At 44.7% G+C, this 22,339-nt stretch overlaps 1 protein-coding gene and 1 long non-coding RNA gene across 4 annotated transcripts in view; one reads left to right on the top strand and one right to left on the bottom strand.

The window, feature by feature from the left end:
* Positions 1 to 16,914, bottom strand: part of Obsc (Obscurin) — a 173,533-nt gene extending 156,619 nt beyond the window's left edge. Inside the window, exons 1-2 of the mRNA XM_072286096.1 lie at positions 16,857 to 16,914; positions 12,076 to 12,695 (exon numbers count right to left, since the gene is read on the bottom strand). Of these exons, the coding sequence (XP_072142197.1) occupies positions 12,076 to 12,695; positions 16,857 to 16,905 (669 nt within the window). The 5' untranslated portion in view covers positions 16,906 to 16,914. The remainder of the gene's footprint in view (positions 1 to 12,075; positions 12,696 to 16,856) is intronic.
* LOC129380504 (uncharacterized) overlaps positions 1 to 19,490 on the top strand; it is a 234,072-nt gene extending 214,582 nt beyond the window's left edge. The window contains exons 4-5 of one of the 3 annotated variants that reach the window (XR_008608589.2): positions 6,043 to 6,213; positions 18,971 to 19,490. This is a non-coding gene — a long non-coding RNA (uncharacterized lncRNA). The remainder of the gene's footprint in view (positions 1 to 6,042; positions 6,214 to 18,970) is intronic. The other 2 variants (XR_008608588.2, XR_011892455.1) reach the window with 2 other exon arrangements.
* Positions 19,491 to 22,339: the final 2,849 nt, after the last annotated feature.

Consider the following 22,339-nt stretch of genomic DNA (forward strand, 5'->3'; position numbering starts at 1 on the left):
ACAATGGTCGCCAGATGCGTCTTCAAGATGTCTTGGCTACTCTGACTCTCCTACTTCCCGACATAATGATACATGCAAAAGCCCTGCCGAAAGTCTGCGCAAGGTATAGTTCCGCGGTTTCCGTTCGGTGTTTTCTTCCTTCTTCGGCCGCGACAATAAGTTTAGCAAGGTTTCATTTGGTTTTCCTTTACTGATAGATGGCGCGTACCCTCTGTAGGGCATTGCCCAAGAGTAGCATGGCGTTACAAGTTTAGTTATCCCTAAGAACAGCAGAAAGTTTTGTGAGAAAATGAATGAGAAAGATCGACCGAAAAGTTTATTAAGAAAATCGCTTTCAAATAAAAAAATAAAGAAGACCTCCCCGGCTGAGCAAGCATTGACCGTGTTCAAGACAGCAATCTCCGAGAGAAAGAATATCAGCATTGAAAAAAATTATACCAATTTGTCTGAACGATGCTTCTAAAATATTTTTTTTCGTTAAAGATAGACGCTGACAGCGTAAGAAAAGGTGATAGATTGTCTCATCGTCTCCACAGAATGGGCACAAGCGGGGAGGGCGCCAATTTGCGTCAAGATGGTTTTGTTGAAAACCACAGCGCCAGTATGAACAGACATCGAGGTATAAAAAATATCTGTGTAAAATGCCGTTGTGTACATGTGCAGTGTGCGCTTGCCGACGGGTTGGTCGGTGCGCGCCGTATGGCAGAGCTGGTTGATGAAGCAGCCGGGACTGTGCGCCTGGGCCCAATGTACCCCGGATGCGTCCATGTCGTCTACCAGGCGATTCTCGAGTGCGCGTCAATGTCCCCTTTGGTTCACATCAGGGTTCACATCCTTAGCTCTAATCTACCGCTCTAAGGAAGCATTCCAACTTTGGCCAGCATTGCGATAGTCTACGTTGACAGCTGAGACAGCTTCGAGCGCAATGAATGGCATGCATGTGGAAGGCCTCTCTGGGACTTGACGCCACCTCGCGTCGACCAAAAAATAAATAAATAAATATGATCGCATATCTTTCTCGCGAACCTATGAATATATCATAGATCTATCTCGCGAATCTATGAAAAACATAGATGTTCCGTCGCGCGCGAGGCACTGAGGGGAGGGAAGAGGCAGGTGCAGGGGGGGGGGGGGGGGGGTTCTACTCTGATGGCTGCTGCGTACGGCGCGCCGCGCGGGCACCCATATCTTGAAAGCGATCTGTAATGTGTGCAAAGTGCGCCGAGTGCTAGTAGCTTCGTACGCGCTGTGCTTTCGACGCTTAGTTCATGTTGAAGGGAGACGCAGCAGGAAGGTCAATTCGCCCGTTGCTGCTGCCGCGCTTCCTCACTCCAGCCTTTTGATAGCGAGCCTCCGCGGTCATCGAGTGAGATGTGTTCATGCTTACCTGTGTGCGCGTGGCACCTTGCTTGTTCATTTAGTTAGTAAGCGAATTTTCCCAAGTTTATACAGCCGATAAATCTACTATCCTTACTTCGTATAGCTGTCTATTGATTTGCTATCGCAATCGGTGCTTCGCCTTTAGGGCGAAACTGCCACATTTTTTTTTATTCCGCTAGAGTAGAACGCTGGCGCCATCTGTCACGGCTACGGCGAAAGCATGGTGTTTAGCGTAGCCATGATAGGTGGCGCCACTGTGCCGCTGCAGTGAAATCGACATCCACATTGCAGCCGACACCCTCGTTGGATTTATTCTAGGTAAAAATTGTAAGTAATGCCCGCAAACACCTGACATTTGCTAATTAATTCCCATGCTCGCCTGGCTCTTCAATTTATGCATTACTTAATATTGTGGGCATTTATAAGATATTCTTTGGCATCTGTACATGATCATCATCATGTGGGGTTCACATGGGATTCTTCTTCATCATCGCTTGTGGCGCTTGCTCTTGCTGTGGGCGTGATCGGTTCGCCGTATCTCCGACGCGTAATAAACGTCGTGATAACTGCTGCGTCACAGTATATCTACTTTTTGTGTATACTGATTAAATCTATAAAATTTGAACGCTTCGATGTATGTTCGAAGCCCAGAAGAGGAGCAGGACGAGGAGGAGGCGGCGGAGAAATAGACGGAAAGTCAGGGAGGTTAGTCAGTTCTCAGACTGGCTGGCTACCCTGTGCTGGGGAAAAGGTGTGTGGGCAATAAAAGATAATAGAAAAGAGATATTACAAAAAAAAGGAAATAAGAAATTTCAATAAAATCGAACTAGCATCGCACAATACGAGCAAACTGAGCCGTTCGTATGTGCAATGGACTTCTCACCTTATTTCAACCGATTTCCGAGCAGGGAAATGCAGGAGCAGGACTGACCTGCACAGTGGAGGAAGGAAAGCGTAGGAGAGGCCCCGGTCAGCCCAGATGAGTTGAAGAGAGTGTGGCGGAAGTCACGTGGTGTTTTTCGCAAAGGAGCACTGGGACGGGTGTGCCAAACATCCTGGTTGCCATAGCAACAGCGTTCGTGAAGCTCTTGCTGCTGCTCCCGACCTCCGAAAAGTGACTTGAGAATTTTCAGCACAAAACACGCGAAGTTCGTGAGACAAGCTGTGTTTGGAGTCTGGTATGTGAGTTTAAAAGTTGTGTTTTTTGCCTAGGAGTGTGAGTGTCAGTCAGCCACACGTAATCACGGCGCGGGTCTTCGCCATCTTCGTCAACGCGCCACGGAAAAACACAGGACCGCGTCTGCTTCCCTATAACTGTTACAGAAGTTTCGTAGGTTTTGTTTTCACGCGCGTCAGGAGCGCACACTTCCGGCGGCTCGTCGCAACGCAAGTTCAAAGCTGCCGCCTATGTGCTCCGGCGAGCTGAATGGAGACGCAAAGGGAGATCTCACACCAAAATGTCTGCACTTGTGGCTTCAAAAACGTGACGTCAGGGCAGCTCCTATTTTGTTTCTTTCCTCCATGACCTGCACAGAGCTACACTGTGCGCATGGGCAATGTGCCATTTCCTAGTGGATTCAGTGAAGTAAAAGAAAGAAAATATAACTGACCACTGTCCTCATTAGTTCTTTCAGAGTGGTTCAATTGACAAGTAAACGTATTTTTTTAGAAATCCAGCCTTACTCTATCTTTTCATGTCACAAAGGTATCACATATTGTAGTTTGTTACATATCGGACTTGTCTTCGTCATAGCAGGAAATAAACTGCGCTTTTCAGAGCATAGCCTCAAGCAGAAGACAACGCTCCTTAGTGTGCGCTTTGCCTACGCGGTGCTTCTGCACATTTCGCTGCGACGCTTCGTCGCACGGAGCTGACGGATCTCATGACCACCGCTTGCTTGATAGTAATAAATGAGCGGATACAGTATACAATATCGGGCAAAAAAATTAATCAGAATAAACTTTTTCATCGAACGCTTTATATATTTTCTTGGAGAAAAGCAGTCAGTATCAGTTGCCATACAGATATAATTAAAGAAAGACTAGTCAGCATGTTGTATATAACCTGTCCTGTCATGAGTGACATAATTCTACTAAACTGTCTCCCCGCTCCAAAATTGGCACACATAGGATGTGTATCCTTACGATTTTGCTATCCTTCGATAAGGCGTTGTGTGTGCATGGAACTTCTGTTCCGCAGTTTAAGCTTTCGTTTCACTTAAGCTACCCGTTTATCGCTACCCCTTTGATATGTATGTCGGTGCGCTCTAAAAACTAAGTAATGCATTAAAAAGAAAATGGGAAAACTAAGTGCTTTTCGTCAATTAAATAACGAATTAAGTTGAAAGTATGATTCTGACCATGACACTGATGGTTCACAAAAATTCCAAAACTGAGAAAGAATACGCCTGAATACTCAAACGTAAGCCGCCGGTCGAAGTGAATGTAGATTTTTTCAAGTATTACGGCTTTGGTCAACTCGAAGGGTCTAAGAGGATCAGCTTAATATTTGCATTTTTAGGTCGTGAATCTCTCGTAGTCTCCTTCTACGACGTACAAACACTCAGATTTGTGCTTAGTTATCAACCAAAAGAGCACCGTGGGCGACCGGCCTTCTTAGCATTTTTCATTCTTACATTCACTTCAAGTCTGACGTTGCCATTTTTTCCTCTACGGTGGACCGTTTTCTAACAATTGTCATCAAGGCCACAGCTTAATTTACCCGCCGTGGTTGCTCAGTGGCTATGGTGTTGGGCTGCTGAGCACGAGGTCGCGGGATCGAATCCCGGCCACGGCGGCCGCATTTCGATGGGGGCGAAATGCGAAAACACCCGTGTACTTAGATTTAGGTGCACGTTAAAGAACCACAGGTGGTCGAAATTTCCGGAGTCCTCCACTACGGCGTGCCTCATAATCAGAAAGTGGTTTTGGCACGTAAAACCCCATAATTAATTATTACAGCTTAATTTGCCGAAAATACCTTATCTGTAGTCGCGGTAGATGTCCTCTTTTGTGTATTTTGTTGCTTACACTTGACAAAGAACGATGGTAATTTTGTTAATTGATAACGGCCAGATTATGCCAAAATAAAATTTTTGATACACTTTATTTTGTTTTAAACCTTTTTTGAACAAATGCACGAGGGAAAAAATCTTACTTGTGTAAGGCGGCTGTCATTGTTCGCATTGGTGCGAAGTGCGGTACTGCAGGAGGAACAAGCCACCAGTGCTGGTTCGCTGTCTGAAGATTGAGCGCACGTTTGCAAGGTTACTAGGTCGAACCTTACCACCCAAAAATATTCTGTAGAAAATCGAGACATCTACGGAAGATGCGGTACATTCAGTATGTTGTGTATTAAAGGTTTCTCTTCGCTAACCGAACACGCAGCGACGAAGGCATCCTGTATCAGGCTGTACTGCTCAAGCACCTTCGTGGTCTCTTTCTTAATCTTTTCGATGCTTCTCGGCAGCCCACTCCCGTCAGTTCTTCTCTTGGGCCTTTAGCACTATATGCACGCGACGACTTAACCAGCCGGCATTACTCTGATAATGCTTTCAGACGATCAGGTGGGCTTCCGACAAAGCAAATGACAATCCCTTCCATCTGTGCGGATGAAGTTTCTGCGGACGGCAGTGCTGTAGTACCATACACAGGTGCTGCACCACAGACATGCTTCTCCACAAATGTGAATGGCAATATAGTTAAAGAAAGATGGAAAGAGCGCATTGAGTTTATTTTCCTAACTCCGACGTTAAGCAAGAAAAGGGAGAAATGTGAGTATTGAAGGCTAATGTGACATTCGGAAAAAGGAAGAGTGCAGGCACTCATGCCCAGGAAAGTGGCACTTATGCTACTCACAGTGATAAGGTGGCTAGGAATAAAACGAAAGGGCATTTAACACATTTTATTGGGCGATGCTAATGTTCGTCGTGATCGACTCACATTACATAGCCAGGACAATTTAATGATTTTATTGCAATACTTTTAGCCCTTCGTCAGTGCTCGGAGCTGCGCTTCACCTTCGTTATCGGTGAGATAGGGCGGTCGGGAGTGGTGGTTGGTAAAAAATCGGCTATTGTGAAAGGAATCCTTTCGTTATACGGGAACATGCCCTTTATTGTATTGATTGCAGCGTAAAAGTGTTCAGCCGCGGGACATGAACCAAAGCTGGCGGCAGGGTGGTCAGCCTTCTCTTAGATTTTGCGACAACCAATTTACCACAGGTGGATTTTAGTAATTCGCGGGTGTCTACAATATTTGAGGTGACCGCAAGTAATCACAGATATTAAATGGTTACATACAATGGCCTTTAGCTTGATCCACAGTGCTGTGCCACAATGTTTGCCCGCTCACTATGGCATAAAGGGCAGTGTAAATGACCGTGCTGCCAGAACTGCCCCCCACCCCCATATGGTGGCTCACCTCAATTTATCCTAATACTATACTTAGGCTGCCGTAGCTTTTGTGTCACCGGTTGTGTCGCACTCTCAGCGTAGCCTATCGTGTAATGCGAAGCGACAATGCGGCTCCATAATCGCTTGACCGTGGTTGTGTGCCGCGTTGACTCGGTAAGCACGATATTATACGCATGCATCGCATTCGCCAGAATGCTGCTTACATGAATCACCACTTAAAACTCACTTGTGTTTATTCCACTTGCAGTGTTGACGAAGACTTGGACCAATGAAGTGCACCTGCAGATGCTTTACAACCTCAAGGGCTGTCTTAAAGGACGCTTTAAACACAAGTTATGACAGGCGCCTTCTGCTGCTGGACGTCCTTAAACGATAGCACTGTGCTGCCTGTGCGTTGAGCTCAGTAAGGGCACATCTGGTAAGCTTGAGTGATACAGGATTCGGTACGACTCTCTAAATTACGTCGGGTTCGAGTGTTAATGTGTGTGTTTAAATGTAGGTCCGCGTGTGTCTCTCTTTTTTCTTTACTTTTCTTCTACTTTCTAGCTTTCATCCCTCAAATTATACTACACGTTGAGTAGTATTACAAGCTTTCGGATTGAACTGCACCCTTTTCTCTTAGCCGTTTCCGCCTTTTCTCATAGTTCTTGTCTCATAATGATAGAGCGACAAACTATAAACGTACATCTGTCTCGGCGGACCTATCGTTTTCAGTTGTGGTATCACAGGAGGCCTACAATAAAACGTTTTCAATCGCCTGCAGCACTAAGTGATGGAGAAAATCAAGGCTATGTGTCAAGCATTTTTCTAACATTATTGGATTGAAGACTTCAGAGGGGCGATCGGCGGTAAAAAAGAAGTATCATACGTTACCCGCAGCGCCTAGACTTTCCCGGGCGTTTGGTTTTGCCAAAAAGAATGGGAGCGCATTGAACACTACTGTTAAGCTAACAGCGTCTTTACAAGCAAAAGGGCCAAATAAAGGGCTGATCTGCGAGCGCGGAAGCCCCTGATACGCCGCTAGGGGACAATTGCTGTATAACACTACTCAACGTACGTTTGTTTCATTAGTTGGCATACTTACTTATATACAGGCCAGAGTCGAGCAGCGTCCTTTGAAGGTTAGTGGTCCATTTGGTAGGAACAGTACCGTACCGCTCTAGTCTCCGAAAACAAAAAAAGTGTATCTAAGGCGAAGGTAATCCAATGTGCGTGAACTGTAGAAATGCGCACCGCTATAGTCATTTCAACAGTTGGGACAAAACAGCAGAAATAAGCGTATTTATATCCGTGCTGATGTTTCTTTGCATGTGTGTGTGTGTGTGTGTAAGGTGGTTGGAGGGTGCGTCTCTGCGTGTGCGTGCTTTTCTGTTAAGTTTCACAATACGCCTTATTGTCACTGGCAGGTAATACTTTAGTATGTTATTCACAAATAATAAAAAAGCGACGTTTCCACATTAGCAGCGAAACAATTAGCGTTACATCAGCTATCTGACAAGTACCAGAAATCTAGTCACGTCTACAAAGACGGTTCTGTAATCAAAGAAAGTGCGACTGCAGCCTATGTTATACTATCCTTCCATGTAGAGTGCGCTTATCGACTAGGACGCACGCGTCACCAACAATAACGCAATTAGTGGCAATTCTCCGAGCCACTTATTTTATCAAGACATATGAGACACCATTAAAGTGGGTAATTTGCATGGACTCCTTATCGGCTTTAGCATGTCTTAAATATGCTGATGACAGCCAACCACACGCACGAATAACTTACGCAGTACTGAACAGTTTAACTCAGGCCAGTTAAAGAAAGCATGAAGTGATATTATAGGGAGTCCCGGGACATGCTATTATAGCAGGCAATGGATTAGCGGACTCGTTGGAAAAATCGGCCCATAAATATGCAGAAATTCAACTCATCCCTTTATCATCAGTGGACACGAAACCTATATTGAGAGTACTAAAGGACTTGTGTATGTCAACCTGGTTTAATGAATATACTAAGGAACCAATTCTTTAAGAAGTGGACCCTCAACTCAAGTACCGACTGCGCCTTGGGACAGCATACACCAAACGTTTCCTATATCGCATAAAACGGACTTCTTTCCCGGCTTGCTCCTGTGGCCACGACGATCAGAACGTTCGCCATCTACTCTTCAAATGCCCCATACACGCGACGCAAAGATGGCAGCTAGAACAAGAGCTACACTCCACTGATCCTCACCGACCTTTCTCACTCGAAAAATTGCTGGGCCCATGGCTATCGAAGATAGCACAGCGAAAAACATTGAACACACTTGAATGTTTTTACAAAGAGACATGCATCCTTAACAAGTACTAGATATCGCACTGAATAATCACATGATGCTACTATAACTTGCTTCTGTTATTTGTTTATTAGCGCTTGTATATTAAGTGTTATACTTATTTTTGTATTCTGTGCGTGCATTATTTTAACTCCATGTAATTCCTCATCTGTTTATATGCTCATCGCAGTCTACATCACGGCCGCTTGTGTGTGTTTGTGACTTTGTTTACAAACTCATTCTGGGGCAACTTGCATTTGCCTTTTATATTAATATGTCCATGGGTGTACAGGACTATGTGCTGTGGATTTCTGACCCTATGGCATGGTTTCATTTCATTTTCTTACATATATCTTTTTATTGTTGTTTCCGCGTGTGAAAAAGAGTAGCCGTCACCATGTTAAAGTGACTACGTCTCTTTCTTTCGTTTTCATTTAAAAAAAAAAAAAAAAAAACGTTGATTTTTTGTTATAAGTTGTTCGGCTTCCGTAAGTCATTTACTGATAGTCGTCATTCGCAAAACCATCTATAGTCGACTGGAGCTTGTCGACAACGGGACGACAAAACATTCCACGCCTCTTTCACGACACAATGAAGTACTGTGCGGTACATAGTTACAGAGAATCCCTTGATGTGCGGCTCTGACTTCGCTGGCACTCTAGCAGCAAGTGTCAGATGAAGCTACTTCAACGCAATGCAGAGCAATGTAGAAAGATGACGTAAGGTAGAATCCTTACGTCATCTGCGGCGACGCCGGGCGACTGTACACTTCCAGAGAAAAACATTCGCACGTACTCCACATCATTGTGTTCCCTTTAAGAGTGGACCGCATGCAGTGAACAACATGTCTCTGCACCATTTGCTATGTTTTGAATTCGTCAAAAATTTTCGCCGCTTATGCTGTTTGAGCACGCCTTTAGGGATTTTCTTCATGATCCAGAAGCACCAATGGGTAAAAATAAGATGAAAACAGCGCTGCATGGCCGCGCCTGGCAGACTGAGAGGCACCGGCATGGCAAGCACTTCAAATTCCTCTTTGTCCCACTGCACGATTCGATGCACTTGCAGTAAGGAGTAGTAAAGCCTCGTTGACAAAGCTGCAGCAATATATTCAGATCAGAAAACGCAGGAGCTGAGACAAGGGAAAGAAGCAAGAAGAGAATATTTGGCAAGCTGGTCACGATTCATTGTGCAAATAAGAACAAGAAGACAAAAGGAAACGAAAGAAAATTGTACGCGAAGAACACAACCCAGGCGCCGTTTGTCAATTGAAGGTTGATTTCGAAAACATAATTCAGTATAAATGAAGGCGTTTAAATATTCATTACAGTGAAGTTGCGTCCTGCAATGTCTTATTAAGCGAACGTCACAACTCTAAGAGCTCAGATAAAATCGTGCAACAAATTACAGAAACCAGTGAAGCATACAATGGTATACCCTCTAATTTCGTAGTCTACCACTTTAAACTATATCTCATTCTCATGTAGCGCTACTGACGGCTGGATCACACACTTTGACCCTGCCGTGTCTATGCGATTATTGCCATCTTGCCAGCAGGTCTACGTGACCGATCAGAGCTAAAATGTGCTAAAGCTCTGCCTTTTCACCCACGTTGCCGACTGTGTATCCTCAGGAGAGAACAGCACACTGGGTCTCCTAAGGCATTTTGATGTCCCCTGAACCGTTCGGATATCGCCCAGTTAGCTCCGTGTACTCATGACCACACGTCATAGAAATAGGGTAAACAGAACTACAAGCACAATAGTTATACTTACTGGGGCGCTTTCACTTCTTTATTAGCTTGCGGAAATAGGTCAGGAAAGGACGAACGACCATCATCCCGCTCGCTCTCCTTCTTGTCCCGTTTTTACTATGCTTCCCAAACGGGCCTACGTAATGCCTCCACATCGACGACTGGTGCTTCGCAGCCCCCTTAGTGACGAAAAACGGTGATGTACAGCAAGAAACGTGACCCTGTTTTTTGGTTCTTTCAGGGAGCATAGAGTAGAGGGGAATTAGGTGAAGGAGAGGAGCTAACCGATAGCGTCGGGCTAAGTACGGTAGGTTAAAAAAAATAAAAGAGCGAAATGAATACACAATGTAAGGCAGAAAGGGCGGCGGGGAGAACGGGGACTCAACAAGATGAGTGAAATCAGGAGTTTTAGTGTATACGACGTGCGATACCAGAATCTGCGAATGAAGTAAGCCCCCCTCAAAAACTCAGCCGCATGCTAGGAAGGGCGACAATGAGGTTCATACTCAAAAACAGTTGTTACAAGTGCCTGCGCAGAATAGGCATGTTTGGCATTGATGACATCCAATAATGAATAAGCACATGCTTTAAATGTAAGCAATTCGGCCATTTTTGTGTGCCCATATAGGGATCAGAGGTGCAATTCGCGAAGGCCTCTGTCTCTAGTACCGTCGGCCGTTGGCCGATTGCCTTCACTAGTGAAATGTTCGCAAACAAGATTGGCCGAAACTTGACTTTGCGGACTGCTCCAGCGTGCAAAATTTGTACATTGACCTAGATTTAATTTACCTTATGTTGAACTTGCCTCCGAAAAGTGATCAAGAACACTTGTTTCATGTGATTGCGTATATCAGGCAGAAGGTGGCCTCGCGAGACATCACAGGATCTTATATGCGTTTGTGTGCCTTTCAAGCAATTCCTTGCTTGACATAGAACAATTTTATCCACCCCAGTGTGAATCGTTAAGACACTTCAGGTATTACGAACACAGCACAAATGTCTCGGTTTTCTTCTTTTTTTTTTTCTTTGAGGAAGGCGGTGAGAGTAGGGTGTGAGGGGCTGATATTTGCCAGTGTATCGTAATTGCAAGCAAGGTCATGCAGTTTTCATATACGCTGCAGCCCGGGATAACGACTTCAGGTAAACGGAAGTAACTTTAAAGGCAAACCACATGGTGGGCTAGTCTGTGTGATTTTGAGACTTTTTGTTCAGTGACCTCTGGAAAGCAACAGCATCCGTATAAGTGGCTTTCACGGAAGAGTGTATAGTAGGATAGCATATAAGGGACAGTTTCCTTTATAATTTTTTTTCATTAGTACGGGTGTGTGTGACTCGGAAATAGAGGAGTGCTTAGGGTCCCCCTAATAATTTGTGTTCAGTTACATTAACTTGTGTTTTTAATTTGCATACTGTTTCTCTTTCATTTGTTTGTGGTGAGCAGTTGGCTGCGGAACTACTGCCAGCACGGTTTATATAGGGCTCTTAGTGCTGGGCAATTTAGTGCCACAATTTTGGTGAATGCGCCTTCTTCGTATTTGCTATTCCCGTCTTCACATGTTGTAGGACCCTAAAATAGGCTTTTTTGTGGTTAGCTTGCTGTTCGGTGGTGAGTGGCATTCATATATGATAAATCTTACTTGCACGATTAGAGGTACTGTTCATTTAGCTGAATTGTAGCTATATATAATTTTATAGCAACGGCTCGCAGTTGACGCTGTGCTCTGCTGGGCAAGCTCCGGCAACTTAATTGCCCGAGCTGTGCTCAATACTTTCTTGTTTCTAAAAGGTCGTGCTTCAACTCGATATGAGGCTCACAAAGATGTGCTGGAATTGTGATGTGATTTCTTGTCAACGACGGGACTAGTCTCTCGTCTGTAATGGCAGTACTCATGGTGTGGTGCGATGTTTTGTGTGTGCCATTCTCTTCTTTTGTTTTTCTTTATATCCTTCCTTGTTTCCTTTTTGATTGATTTCAGTTGTAGTTTACACAGAGCTAGTATTGTTAGAAGGCGCAAGGACGGCAGGCACAGGAAATGAGCGAGGCGAATCGCTAGTGAGGGTACAGAGGAATGTTCACTTTTGCTCAGTGCATTTTAGCTGCGCAGTTCAATTGTGTGGGTCAAACCCTGGCCCTCTTCTCGGCCTCACCAAGCAAGTTATGGTACAACCGAATCTAACTGGTGGAAGCTAGTCGCGAGAGCAAACGATAACCTGTACTTACCCCAGCTTCCGGTTCTGTGGCCGAGCCTGCCGAATCCCTGTAGCTGTAGCTGGCCTTGCTGGCCGTGTAGCTGGCGGCCCCGAGGTCGCTCGACTCTATGGTGCTGGTGATTTTGGTGCTGCTATAGCGCACGGACGCGCTCGATTCGTCGGCGTCGAAGGACGACTTGGACGCGAGCTTGGAGCGCTTGCTGGTGAAGCTCTCCTTGTCATCGTCCTTGCTGAGGCGCCGCAGCGCGCGAGACGCCGAGCTGTCGACGGACTCGCCGAGGATGCTCGAGGTGAGCGAAGATTTGCGGCTGCTCTCGAAAGAGTCGCCGCTCGATATGGCCAGGGCCCTTCGAGTGATCGCGGAGGATCCAAAGTCGTCGTCGTTTCGGGAGCTCAGCCTCGAAGTGCGCACGCTGCTCTGCAGCCTCGTGCTCGACCCGATGTCGTCGTCGTCCAGCGCCGAGAGGCGCGAGCTCCGGCGCACCGTGGACGAGTAGCTGCTGCCGCCATCGTCGCCGTACGACGTGGTGCGCATCATGCGCCGCGTCGACGACATGCTGCTGCTGATGTCCGAGTCCAGCAGCGACGAGCTGCGGGCGGAGGTCCGGCTGGATCTCTCGTCCGACAGCCCTGCGCACGCCGCAGCCGGCGCTGATTGAGTCGTTTGCGATCGCGTTGCGCACAACATATTGAGTCTTTCCTCGTGCGCAGCCTGTTCGAACTCGAACCTTTACTTTATATGCACTGGTAACCACAGATAGCTGCTTTAGCAAGACTGTGAACATCGTGTTCGGTTTCAAATATTTGTGTAGTCAACCCTGTGTAATAATTAATAGTAAAGAGCTGCAATAGAGTAAATTAAGTGTGATTTATGCAATTGGATAAGTTCTCCATTAGAGCAACATGCAAACTTAACATGTAAATTCCAATCTAAATGCTGCACAGTAACTGGGCGCTATGACACGTAAACCTATTAAAACCGTATTACAGGCATAGTAAAACAACACTGAGAATTATGCCAGTCCCATCAACAGCTACAAACACACCTTTAAACTGATGGGAAGAGGATAAAATGTACATGCATAAAAACAAACACCAGCGTTAGCAAGGGGCAAGATCCGCACTTTAGTCTCAGTGTATACGTAGGATAAACACTTCACAGTGACCACATCAGTATACAAATTAATGTATAATGACGTAGATCACAAAAATAGGTTCGTTGTATGTGCAGCAACTGGAATTTTAAATGCCAGTAAAATGTCGTGTAGCTGGGGTAACAAAGTGCATAAATGAATGCGAACATCAGTGACTACATTTATGTGCATCAGGCATGATTATTTTATTTGCTCGCCCTCTCGATGACGACAGTGGAGGCAGCGTTGGTACAAAGTTGTTGTGAAGATCTTCGTCAGTAATGACAAGGAAGAGGGTTGATAGCCCTGGCAGATGTGTTCAAATAACCAGGGTATCGAACCGGAACTGAACTCAAAGCCGAAAACCTAAAACAAAACGTTATTTTTGCTCGAACCGGAACTGAACCGCAACGCTACTATTTCTTTCACTCCGGGAGCAAAACCGAAACGAAAAAATAATGGCTTTTTGGTTCAGGTTGGCCACCTTTTCTCGAACTTTTCATCCATGCATTGCTTGCACTTAAGACTCAAGTAAGCTACCTTATATGTAAATACACACCCTCTTTCCATGATTTTAAAAGTAGCAGCACCGTCAGTGCGGTTTTCAACTTAATGCGTCAGGAACAAAATAGGTTTCATGTTAACGCGAAATTATTTGCATCACATCCGACATGTGGACTCGCCAGAATGGGATGCGTGCAATGTTACTGAGACAGTAGAGTGCATATACTCGTTGCTCGTCCCCAGTACGACTTTGAACGGCAGGCATTGATATTTTTGTTAGCACCAATCAGTAACAGGCCGCTCAGTGACACATCAATGAAGCGAGCAATCAAGGCTATCTTAGAATATTTTGTTACACAGACCTAGATTCAAGCGTGTGAGCACGCTTCGAACACGAACGTCTATATAACCGCATCCTGCTTCCTACCTCATCATTACTCCTCAGTCCCCTATTTTTTTCTCCTTTTCCCTTTCCACTTGCGCACAGTAATAGGCACGAGGACTGTCTGCTTTTTCTCACTATATTCTATTCTCTCTCTCCCTCAATAAAGCGTCGCTTCACATATATTTCAGCACTTGTGTTTGATCTTCATAATTTTTTTTGTAATTTCGTGTGGCCTGAAGAACAAGAAACAGGCGTAACCTCTCATTGTAAGTTAGCAGCGGCATCGAGATTTTCCAGATAATAAATTTCTGCTGTTTTCTTTTTTTGTAATTAATCTTCGGTTATGCAAATAAGCTTCAAGCGGTTCGAACCGGTCTGAACTGTTTCTTTTTCTGCGGAGGTGAGTAGGAACTAAGCTGTTTTCGGTCAACCGAAAGGAACAGTAAAAAGAACAAAGTCTCGGTTCGACATTCTGGAAATAACACTAGGCTATTTGGTAGCAGAGTTTGAGTTCATTAGACAACTTTTCTAAGACATGTCGAGATTATACTGATGTGTGCATGACGGAAACTCGGTCACTTTACTGTTCTGCTGCCGTCGATCGTTATTAACGGCGCGAGAAACATAACTGTATCTGGAACGCAAATTAAGAAAAATGGAGGATTAGGAAGCAGGAATTATGAGCGCGGCTCTTGAACATGGAGCCCTTCTTTTGGGTCACACTGTATGATAGATATTCATTAATTGGCGCTGTAGATGTTTGCCTGGACAGAGGCCTAGCATGCTACTTCGGTTGACAAGAATGATACATGAAATGACACACACGTACATGGTGCACATGCACGCAACATACAAAAATAACAAGCGCAAACACACATGGTAATAAACAACTAGCGTGTTTGGTTCAGGTCAGTGTCCCCGGAAAAAGAAAAAAAAAACAATGCAAACAAATGGCAACTATGCAGCTATAGTTGCCATTTTCTTCATACAAGAACGAATCTATCGATAAATTCCTTCTTCGGGAACAAATAATGATTGACCTTCTCCGGACGACGAATTGCGCAGCAATTAGCAAGGTGTTCCTAATAGAGGACGCAATACACACTTCTCTTATAAAGAATATCTTGGGTCATAATCAGAAAGTTATCCCTTGGTAAGCGCTGCATGCGACAATCTATCAGTCGCAGCAGTTTGTCAATTATACTCGTCGGCAGAGATCACTCCTGCTATTCAAGTATAAAACAAACAAACACACACACGTGGCTCATATCTATCGTAGCACATGATCATAGGGGATCCTGTATAGAAACCTGTATGTTGTTATGCAAACCCGTATGATGATAACATCGCTCGGTATTTCTTAATAGAGATATGATGTACAAACTCGAATTCGTTTATGGCTGTCAAATAGCGCAGGAAATATCTCCCGTTTATCACATTCCCTAACTTCTATAAAAAACTAACCAATTACTCTACAGAAAGGCTGAAACCGGCTCAATAAGTATTTCCACGCACTGATCAGAACTCAAACTGTGTACAACCTTTTGCTCGCGTGACAAAGCTACTCTTTTTTCCTATACTTCGCAAGTAATTTTCCCATAGGAAAGTGGAACGGAGCAGCAGCAGGTACGTACTTCTAGCATATCCACTTGATCCCCTAGCTAAATCTATCTAGTGTAAGTACCTTCCAAGGCATATGTCTGAGATAACCGACCACGCTTACTTTGTTGTTTGCCGACCCTTTAGGCTAAACAAAATAAAACCAAACAAAAAACGAACGTAAACACGTGCAATCAACTTAAACACCAGGACAGGTTATTATCTGGTAAAACTAGCCCGTAAATGCTACACTTAGTACGCGTTAAAGCTGAAAAAAAGCAAAGAACTTCTACAGCACCAAAAACACAGGACACAGCAAGAAGACACAAACGCGGCGTTGACTTCCATCCATTAAGATTCTATTATCGACCTCACAATATCATAGACGCTGTGGTTGCAAGTCAGCGCTCTCCATTATGTGTTCCCTTGCTGTGTGTGGGGTCTTTGCACTGTAGCACTTGCCTTTTCCAATGCTTCACCAACGACCCCAAATTGAAACCTCCTGCTATAACAAGGGCATGAAAAGGACAACTTGTGACGGCGGTTAAGTGACTATATTCGTGGAAGTTCGGCCGATAAGCCGTAGCCCGCGCGGCCACAGGGCTCGGAACATTATTAAACTCGGAACGATTTGTAAAAGAAGGACCTGCTGCTTGTTGCCTTTTCTTCGTGTACGTGTGCTTTGTGTAAAGGCGATAAAATTGATACATGTAATTCTTTTGCGTTTTCATTTTTACAGACAATGCCAGGCAATATCTCTTTTTCTGCCCACTGCTTCATTAATCGCAGAAATTCTTCCCTCGACGACTTACTCACGGCAAGGCTGCACACCATTCGTATCATGAGACGTGTTTTACAAATTGTATCGTGCCATTTAATGGGCCTTCGCTCGTGAATAAGCGCGCTTTTTCTGGAAAAATTACATGTTGCCTGAATTCTTGCAAAACGTTGAACAATTACCGCATAGTACGAATGTGGTAGTAAGACTGGTTTTAATAGCTTGTTTCATGCTATGCACAGTTAGTAAGTGCACATGGCACGAAGTAGTAGTGCCCCTTTAGACCGCACCTGAGGGAACTGACGGTTACGTATGACAAAAAATTTCTGTTATATTATGCAGTAAACAATTTCCAATATCTGGGAAGTATTGCTGCGAACTTAGCCACTTACCTTCGCTGTATTTAGATGATCTTGAGTACGATGACCTTGAGTACGACATCTTCAGTGCTTATCTGGAAGTATGAAAATAAAGCACAATTAGTTATTCGGCAAAATCCTTACGTTGGCTGGAAGTTGAACGTCATCAAATGCAGACATGAAGGCCCGAGAGCTATGAAAGGAAATAAAAAGCCCGGCACAAATATGAAGGAGGCGCATCGCGCCATTTCGGTAAAGGAATGAACAGTGAAATACAAAATTACATTTAGGACAGTCCCAAAACGACAACATACGTATATCCTTTGTTAAAAAATGGTAAATCATCAAAAAAGGGTTTTAATGACGTGACGGTGAAACACCATATTAAGCGATACTTTCAGCATTGTTAAGAGAATAAATAATCTTGTGAAATCAGTAGGCTATAGTTAAGTCTTTATATACACCCGCGGAATGATAGAAGACGATGACAAAGATAACAGGACGGCGAGAACTAGCCGGTAGGAAGACCGTAATGACTGTACAGGACGATCGCAAAGACTGTAATGGAAGGCCATATTAGGTGCTTACTCGTAGAATTCAAGTAGTGAAAGCTTATCATTTCTGTTACAATTTATGTGTGTGATAGGTAACATCGTTATAACGAATTCAGTTGCTCAATGAGAAGCAATTTACGTGACCAAAAATAATTCTGAATTGGATGCAACGTATGGCAAATATTAAAAAAACGGCATAACATCGTGCATTGCCCTGCTCACGCCGTTACACTGCTCACCCTAGTTAATTAGGTAATGCAATTTATTATATAAGTAAGACCGGATTCACTAACTGGACTTGTCGGTATCGCAGTAAACAGTGAAGCCGATAAAATCGCTAGATGTGCAGCTCATTCCGCTCCTCTCACATTAACTCAATTCACGAGAGCTGATACTGACATTAGAACAAAACAGTTTTGCAAGGTTATAACACAAATTCATCAATTTGAAGCCAATTCTGTGAACATTCTTCTGTATTGGGTTGACCCCCATGTTTAGTTTCCGATTTATGATGTAGCTGACCATTATACAGACTCTGTTATTCATCGTATCAGGTTGGAAGTGCAGTATACATATAGCTTTTTGCATCGCATACGTCGTTGAGCTATGCTTTGTTACACGGGCTGCCATTCATGGGAGAACGTAGAACACGTTATGATAAGCTGCCCTAAGTTAAAACAGTAAATGTATGCTTTCAATACAGCAATGATGGCCCTTGATTATCGTCATTTCAACACAGAAAAGTTGGCTGGGCCATAGGATAACGTATCATTAGAGAAATCAGCTCTGAAAGCATTAAAAACCTTCTTTGCTGAAGGTGATATTGTATTTCTATGAAAACTTAGTATGACTTTGTGTGTTTATTTAATTATTTTGTATTATTCGATCAACCTGACTGATTTAGTTGCAGTTAGGTGCAAGAAGAGCAGAATGCGGTGTTTTGTTGCTATGTTTTCTTTTATATTAAGTTTTTATAAGCTTGTTTACGCAATATGCTTTATTGACGTGGCGTTTTTTCATACCCCCTCGTGCGAGAATTACCTAATTGTTGAACCATTTATTGTTTGTGGAGAAGCCGGCTACAATATAGTTGACAGCAGTTCCAGTTTCATCCATATAAATTGCTCACTCACTCAAAACTCGTTTTATTACAATTCGTAAGACAATTTATTACAATTCTTACAATTCGTAAGAGCTGTTTGCCACTGTTGCGAACAGTCCTAATGTAAATTTTATCAATACGGGCCCAGATGTCAAAACTGAAACTACCAGCTACGGAACAACGTTTCTTTTCCCCGTGTACTTAAGGAGGAGGAGGAGGAAAAGAAGGAAGGTATAGGGGTCAACAAGGCGTGCGTCCGGTTTGCTAACCCACGCAGGGGGAGGGGGTTAAGGTATAAAAGGAGGAAAGAAAAGGGAAGTAGGAAGTTAAAAGCAATGCGAACACGTGCCATTGTCCATAACGCCTACGATCGGTTACGTTGTGGGGTGATGGTTCAAAGATCTCTGTCTCTAAAACTCACTCCAAAGAACCATGTGGTTAATATACGTCGGGTGTTTCAGTAATCCGCCAATTCTTTTTTTTTTTTTTAGGCATACGGCACATGTACCGGGCTGGTTTCCAGAATCATACACCTGACTTGAAAAAGACAGCCGCACAGAATACTACGCGAAGTTCGAAACGATTACGTCGTTATGATGCATCACCCCGGCCCCCCCGCACTCCCTGAAGTCGGTCTAGTGGTACAACAATGTTGGAATAAAATTCCACACAATCCAGATCTGCGCGAATGAAAGAATAAGTATTTGCTTTATGCGTTCTGCGAGCCTGGAACGTGACTTCCATGAAACAATCTTTCATGACAATGTGAACGCGACAAAAATTTCTATGCTGCAAGACACACTTATTCAATGTGCGACATCCCGTATGGCGAACTGGTCGATGTCGCTGCTACAAACTGTAGCCAATCGAAGCATTGCGATTGCAGCAAGGGTGTTTCTTCCACGACCATGCTCGAACGTGGCAGTCTTCGCTCCGATGGTTTGTCTGCAGGTTGCTTATGCCTACTGATCCGGTACGTACCACCACTCAAAAGTAAAAACTGCGACCTGTGCTCAGCCCATTGTTGTGGTGACGATGGTAAATCTTTCTTCGATTACATTTCCGAATAAAGTCGCCAGTCTCCGTATTAATACATTTGTGGTTTCGCTTTTTGGAGTAGTCCGACATATTATAAACACCGACCACTACGAAAAAAAATTGTCGCTTATAATTCGCGAGATTTCCGAGTGCGTTTACCATACGCAATTAGACAGGTGGTTTACACAACTTAGAGTTTTCGCCAGATAAAAAAAAAATTTAACTGAATATTTTCGGTATCACCTATTTAAAAGGAGGGGGGGGGGCGCAAAATAGAGGCAGTACATGTGATCAAGCAAAATGACGCGTCATCATTGCACATAATTAAGCTAGGCATATCGCAAGAGTATAAATTTTTTTAGAGCGAAGCTCTTAGGCGCCCGTTCCTGCATTGACATCGGTGTGCCTCGGCGTCCCTCGTAACCGAGCGAACGAGCACAGCGAAGGATAAAAGACCGGACGCGGAGCGCAGCGGGTGATGAAAGACAGCGATAGCGAAGAGAGCGCGAGGAGGAAAGTGGAGGAGTAGAGTATGGCGAAAGCGGGAGAAGAAAACCGTAGTGCCGCGTAAGACGGGCTCTGCGGGGATGAGGGCTACGATATGGTGCCAGAGTAGCGCGCGTCAGACATATGGCAACAAAGCGCTACATGAGTGGAGGTCAGTCTGCGGTGGCTGCTATGAATCGCGCCCACGCGTCACCCACGCGCTGCCTTTCGTGATCTCCCAATTAGCGTGGCAGCCGTGCCACACTTCGCTCCGTTTGCAACATGCCGCACGAGACAGAATGTCCGCGCCAGCCAATATATCGCGAAATGAAAACACGTATAGAGCTGCGTTCAAATTTCGCATTAGGGAGTATCGTAATCGCCGGAGAATGTTTTTATCTGTATACACGAGCGACAACAACGTGCTTGCTATTTTTTGACGCTCAGCCTTTTAAACTGCCTGATATACTTGTAACCAAAGAACGCATCGTTGATTTCTTATTGCGACATAATGGCAAAATGTCTGCCGTATCTGTATCTGTATTGTGTATGCCGGCCTGCCAACATACACAATGCCTTTTTGCGACGATATGCCGATTAGGGCTAAGAGCTTTTACACATAATCTAACTTGCTACCTGCAGCGTCTCAGATTGCTGGAAAACTTCGAGAGTTGTGCGAAGATTCAAAAGAGAGAGAAAGAAACGTTTATTATTCGAAACAGTGTTCCGAGCTAGGCCCGGTATCACCCTGATGTAGGCCCTGATGTAGGAAGGCTCCTTAGTCCAGGAACCCTCTGGCTTCGACTGCCCTCTTGGCCCTGGCGACGAGTTGCCGTTGGTCTTCCAGGTCCCCGAGGACGAGCTTGGCCTCCCACGTTTCGAATAGGTAGTCTTCGTTTGCTTGTTGTGCTCGTTTCGCATCCGTTTCCGGTTGCATATCGCTGCCTTCCTGCGACGGGCATTCCAGGAGCAAGTGTGCCAGGGTCTCGGGTACGTTGCAGAGTGGGCAGGGTTAGCCGTGAAGCGTCGGACAGAGGCGGCGCATTGTCGTTTCGTGAGTGTACGCGCTACTTTGTAGGCGTCTGAAGATCATGCTTTCTTTTCTGCCGAGTTTTGGGTGCGATGGAGGATGCACTCGACGCTCGAGCCTGTAGTGTTGTAATATGGCCGAATAGTTGGTGGGTACGGCCTCCGCCTCTTCTGTCGCGGGTCGGAGAGCGCGTGGGAAAAGGGGAGCCCGGCTGACGTGCTCGCGGCGGCGGCGTGGGCCGCTTCGTTCCCCTCTAGTATCTCGTGTCCGGGTACTCACGTTACGCAGGTGCACGGGGCGGAATGCTTAAAAAAATTGTTTTTCACCCTTTGGAGCTTATTTTGTCCCCAAACAATAATTGTCACCTATCTTATTTGTCTTTCCTTTCTTAACACTGCGCGTCTAGTACTTCCAGGTCACGAACGGCATGCGCGTAGTCGGCGTGACATGACACTTTTGACAGGAAGTAGAGAGCGCAGAATTTTCAAGAAAATAAATGCAAGCAATACAGATCACGATTATTGTTTTGAGACAAAATGCCCTCCAAAGTGTATAAACTTATTTAGAGTGTGTCGGCAATATCGGTAGTAGCTTAGACGTAGAAACTTACGGGCCACTTATACTGCTAGGCTCCAGTAGTAACACTCTGCAGGATTTCTTGTGTAAACATTTTACAAACTTTCTGGAAGATAACATTATTTTTAGTAAAAAAAGAACGTAACTTTCGACGGGGGCTTTCAACATTTACCTAGCTCCTGCATACGCCAATATGGTTAAGCAGAAACGAATTTCCTCGACTTCGCCAAGCTCTTGCACAAATTAAGATACGTCCGCATACCTTAATTTCCTGTTCTTACTTTAATACCTTAATGTACCTGTTCGTCGCATACCTTAATGATCGTACCCAGTACGTAGGCGGCGATGCCTAGGCTTTTAAAAAAACTAATGTTCTTTGCGGAGTCGGCTGACAAGGCTGTGAAGGAACTTGTGTGCTTCTTTAGGACGACTGCTCTTTGTGAACGCCTTTGACTTAGTGGTGCCCTCAACGTGCGTTCGCGAATTCACGGCGTCTTCCCTCTCTCTCTCTCTCTCTCTCTCTCTCTCTCTCATCTTTCAATTCCCCTGTTCCTTTCTGCTAGCATACAGTCGCGAACTGGACGCCCTTCTGAGCAACATCCTCGCCTTCTGCCTTACTTACTCCTCCGGCGTGCCGCAGTGGTCCATATTTAGGCCTTTGTTATTCTTAATATTTATCAACGACCTTGAAATTTCCCCATCCTGCAGTTCAGTGTAGTATTTTTTTTTT

The sequence above is a fragment of the Dermacentor andersoni genome, chromosome 1, assembly GCF_023375885.2.
Source record: "Dermacentor andersoni chromosome 1, qqDerAnde1_hic_scaffold, whole genome shotgun sequence".
Classification (NCBI taxonomy): Eukaryota; Metazoa; Arthropoda; class Arachnida; order Ixodida; family Ixodidae; genus Dermacentor; species Dermacentor andersoni.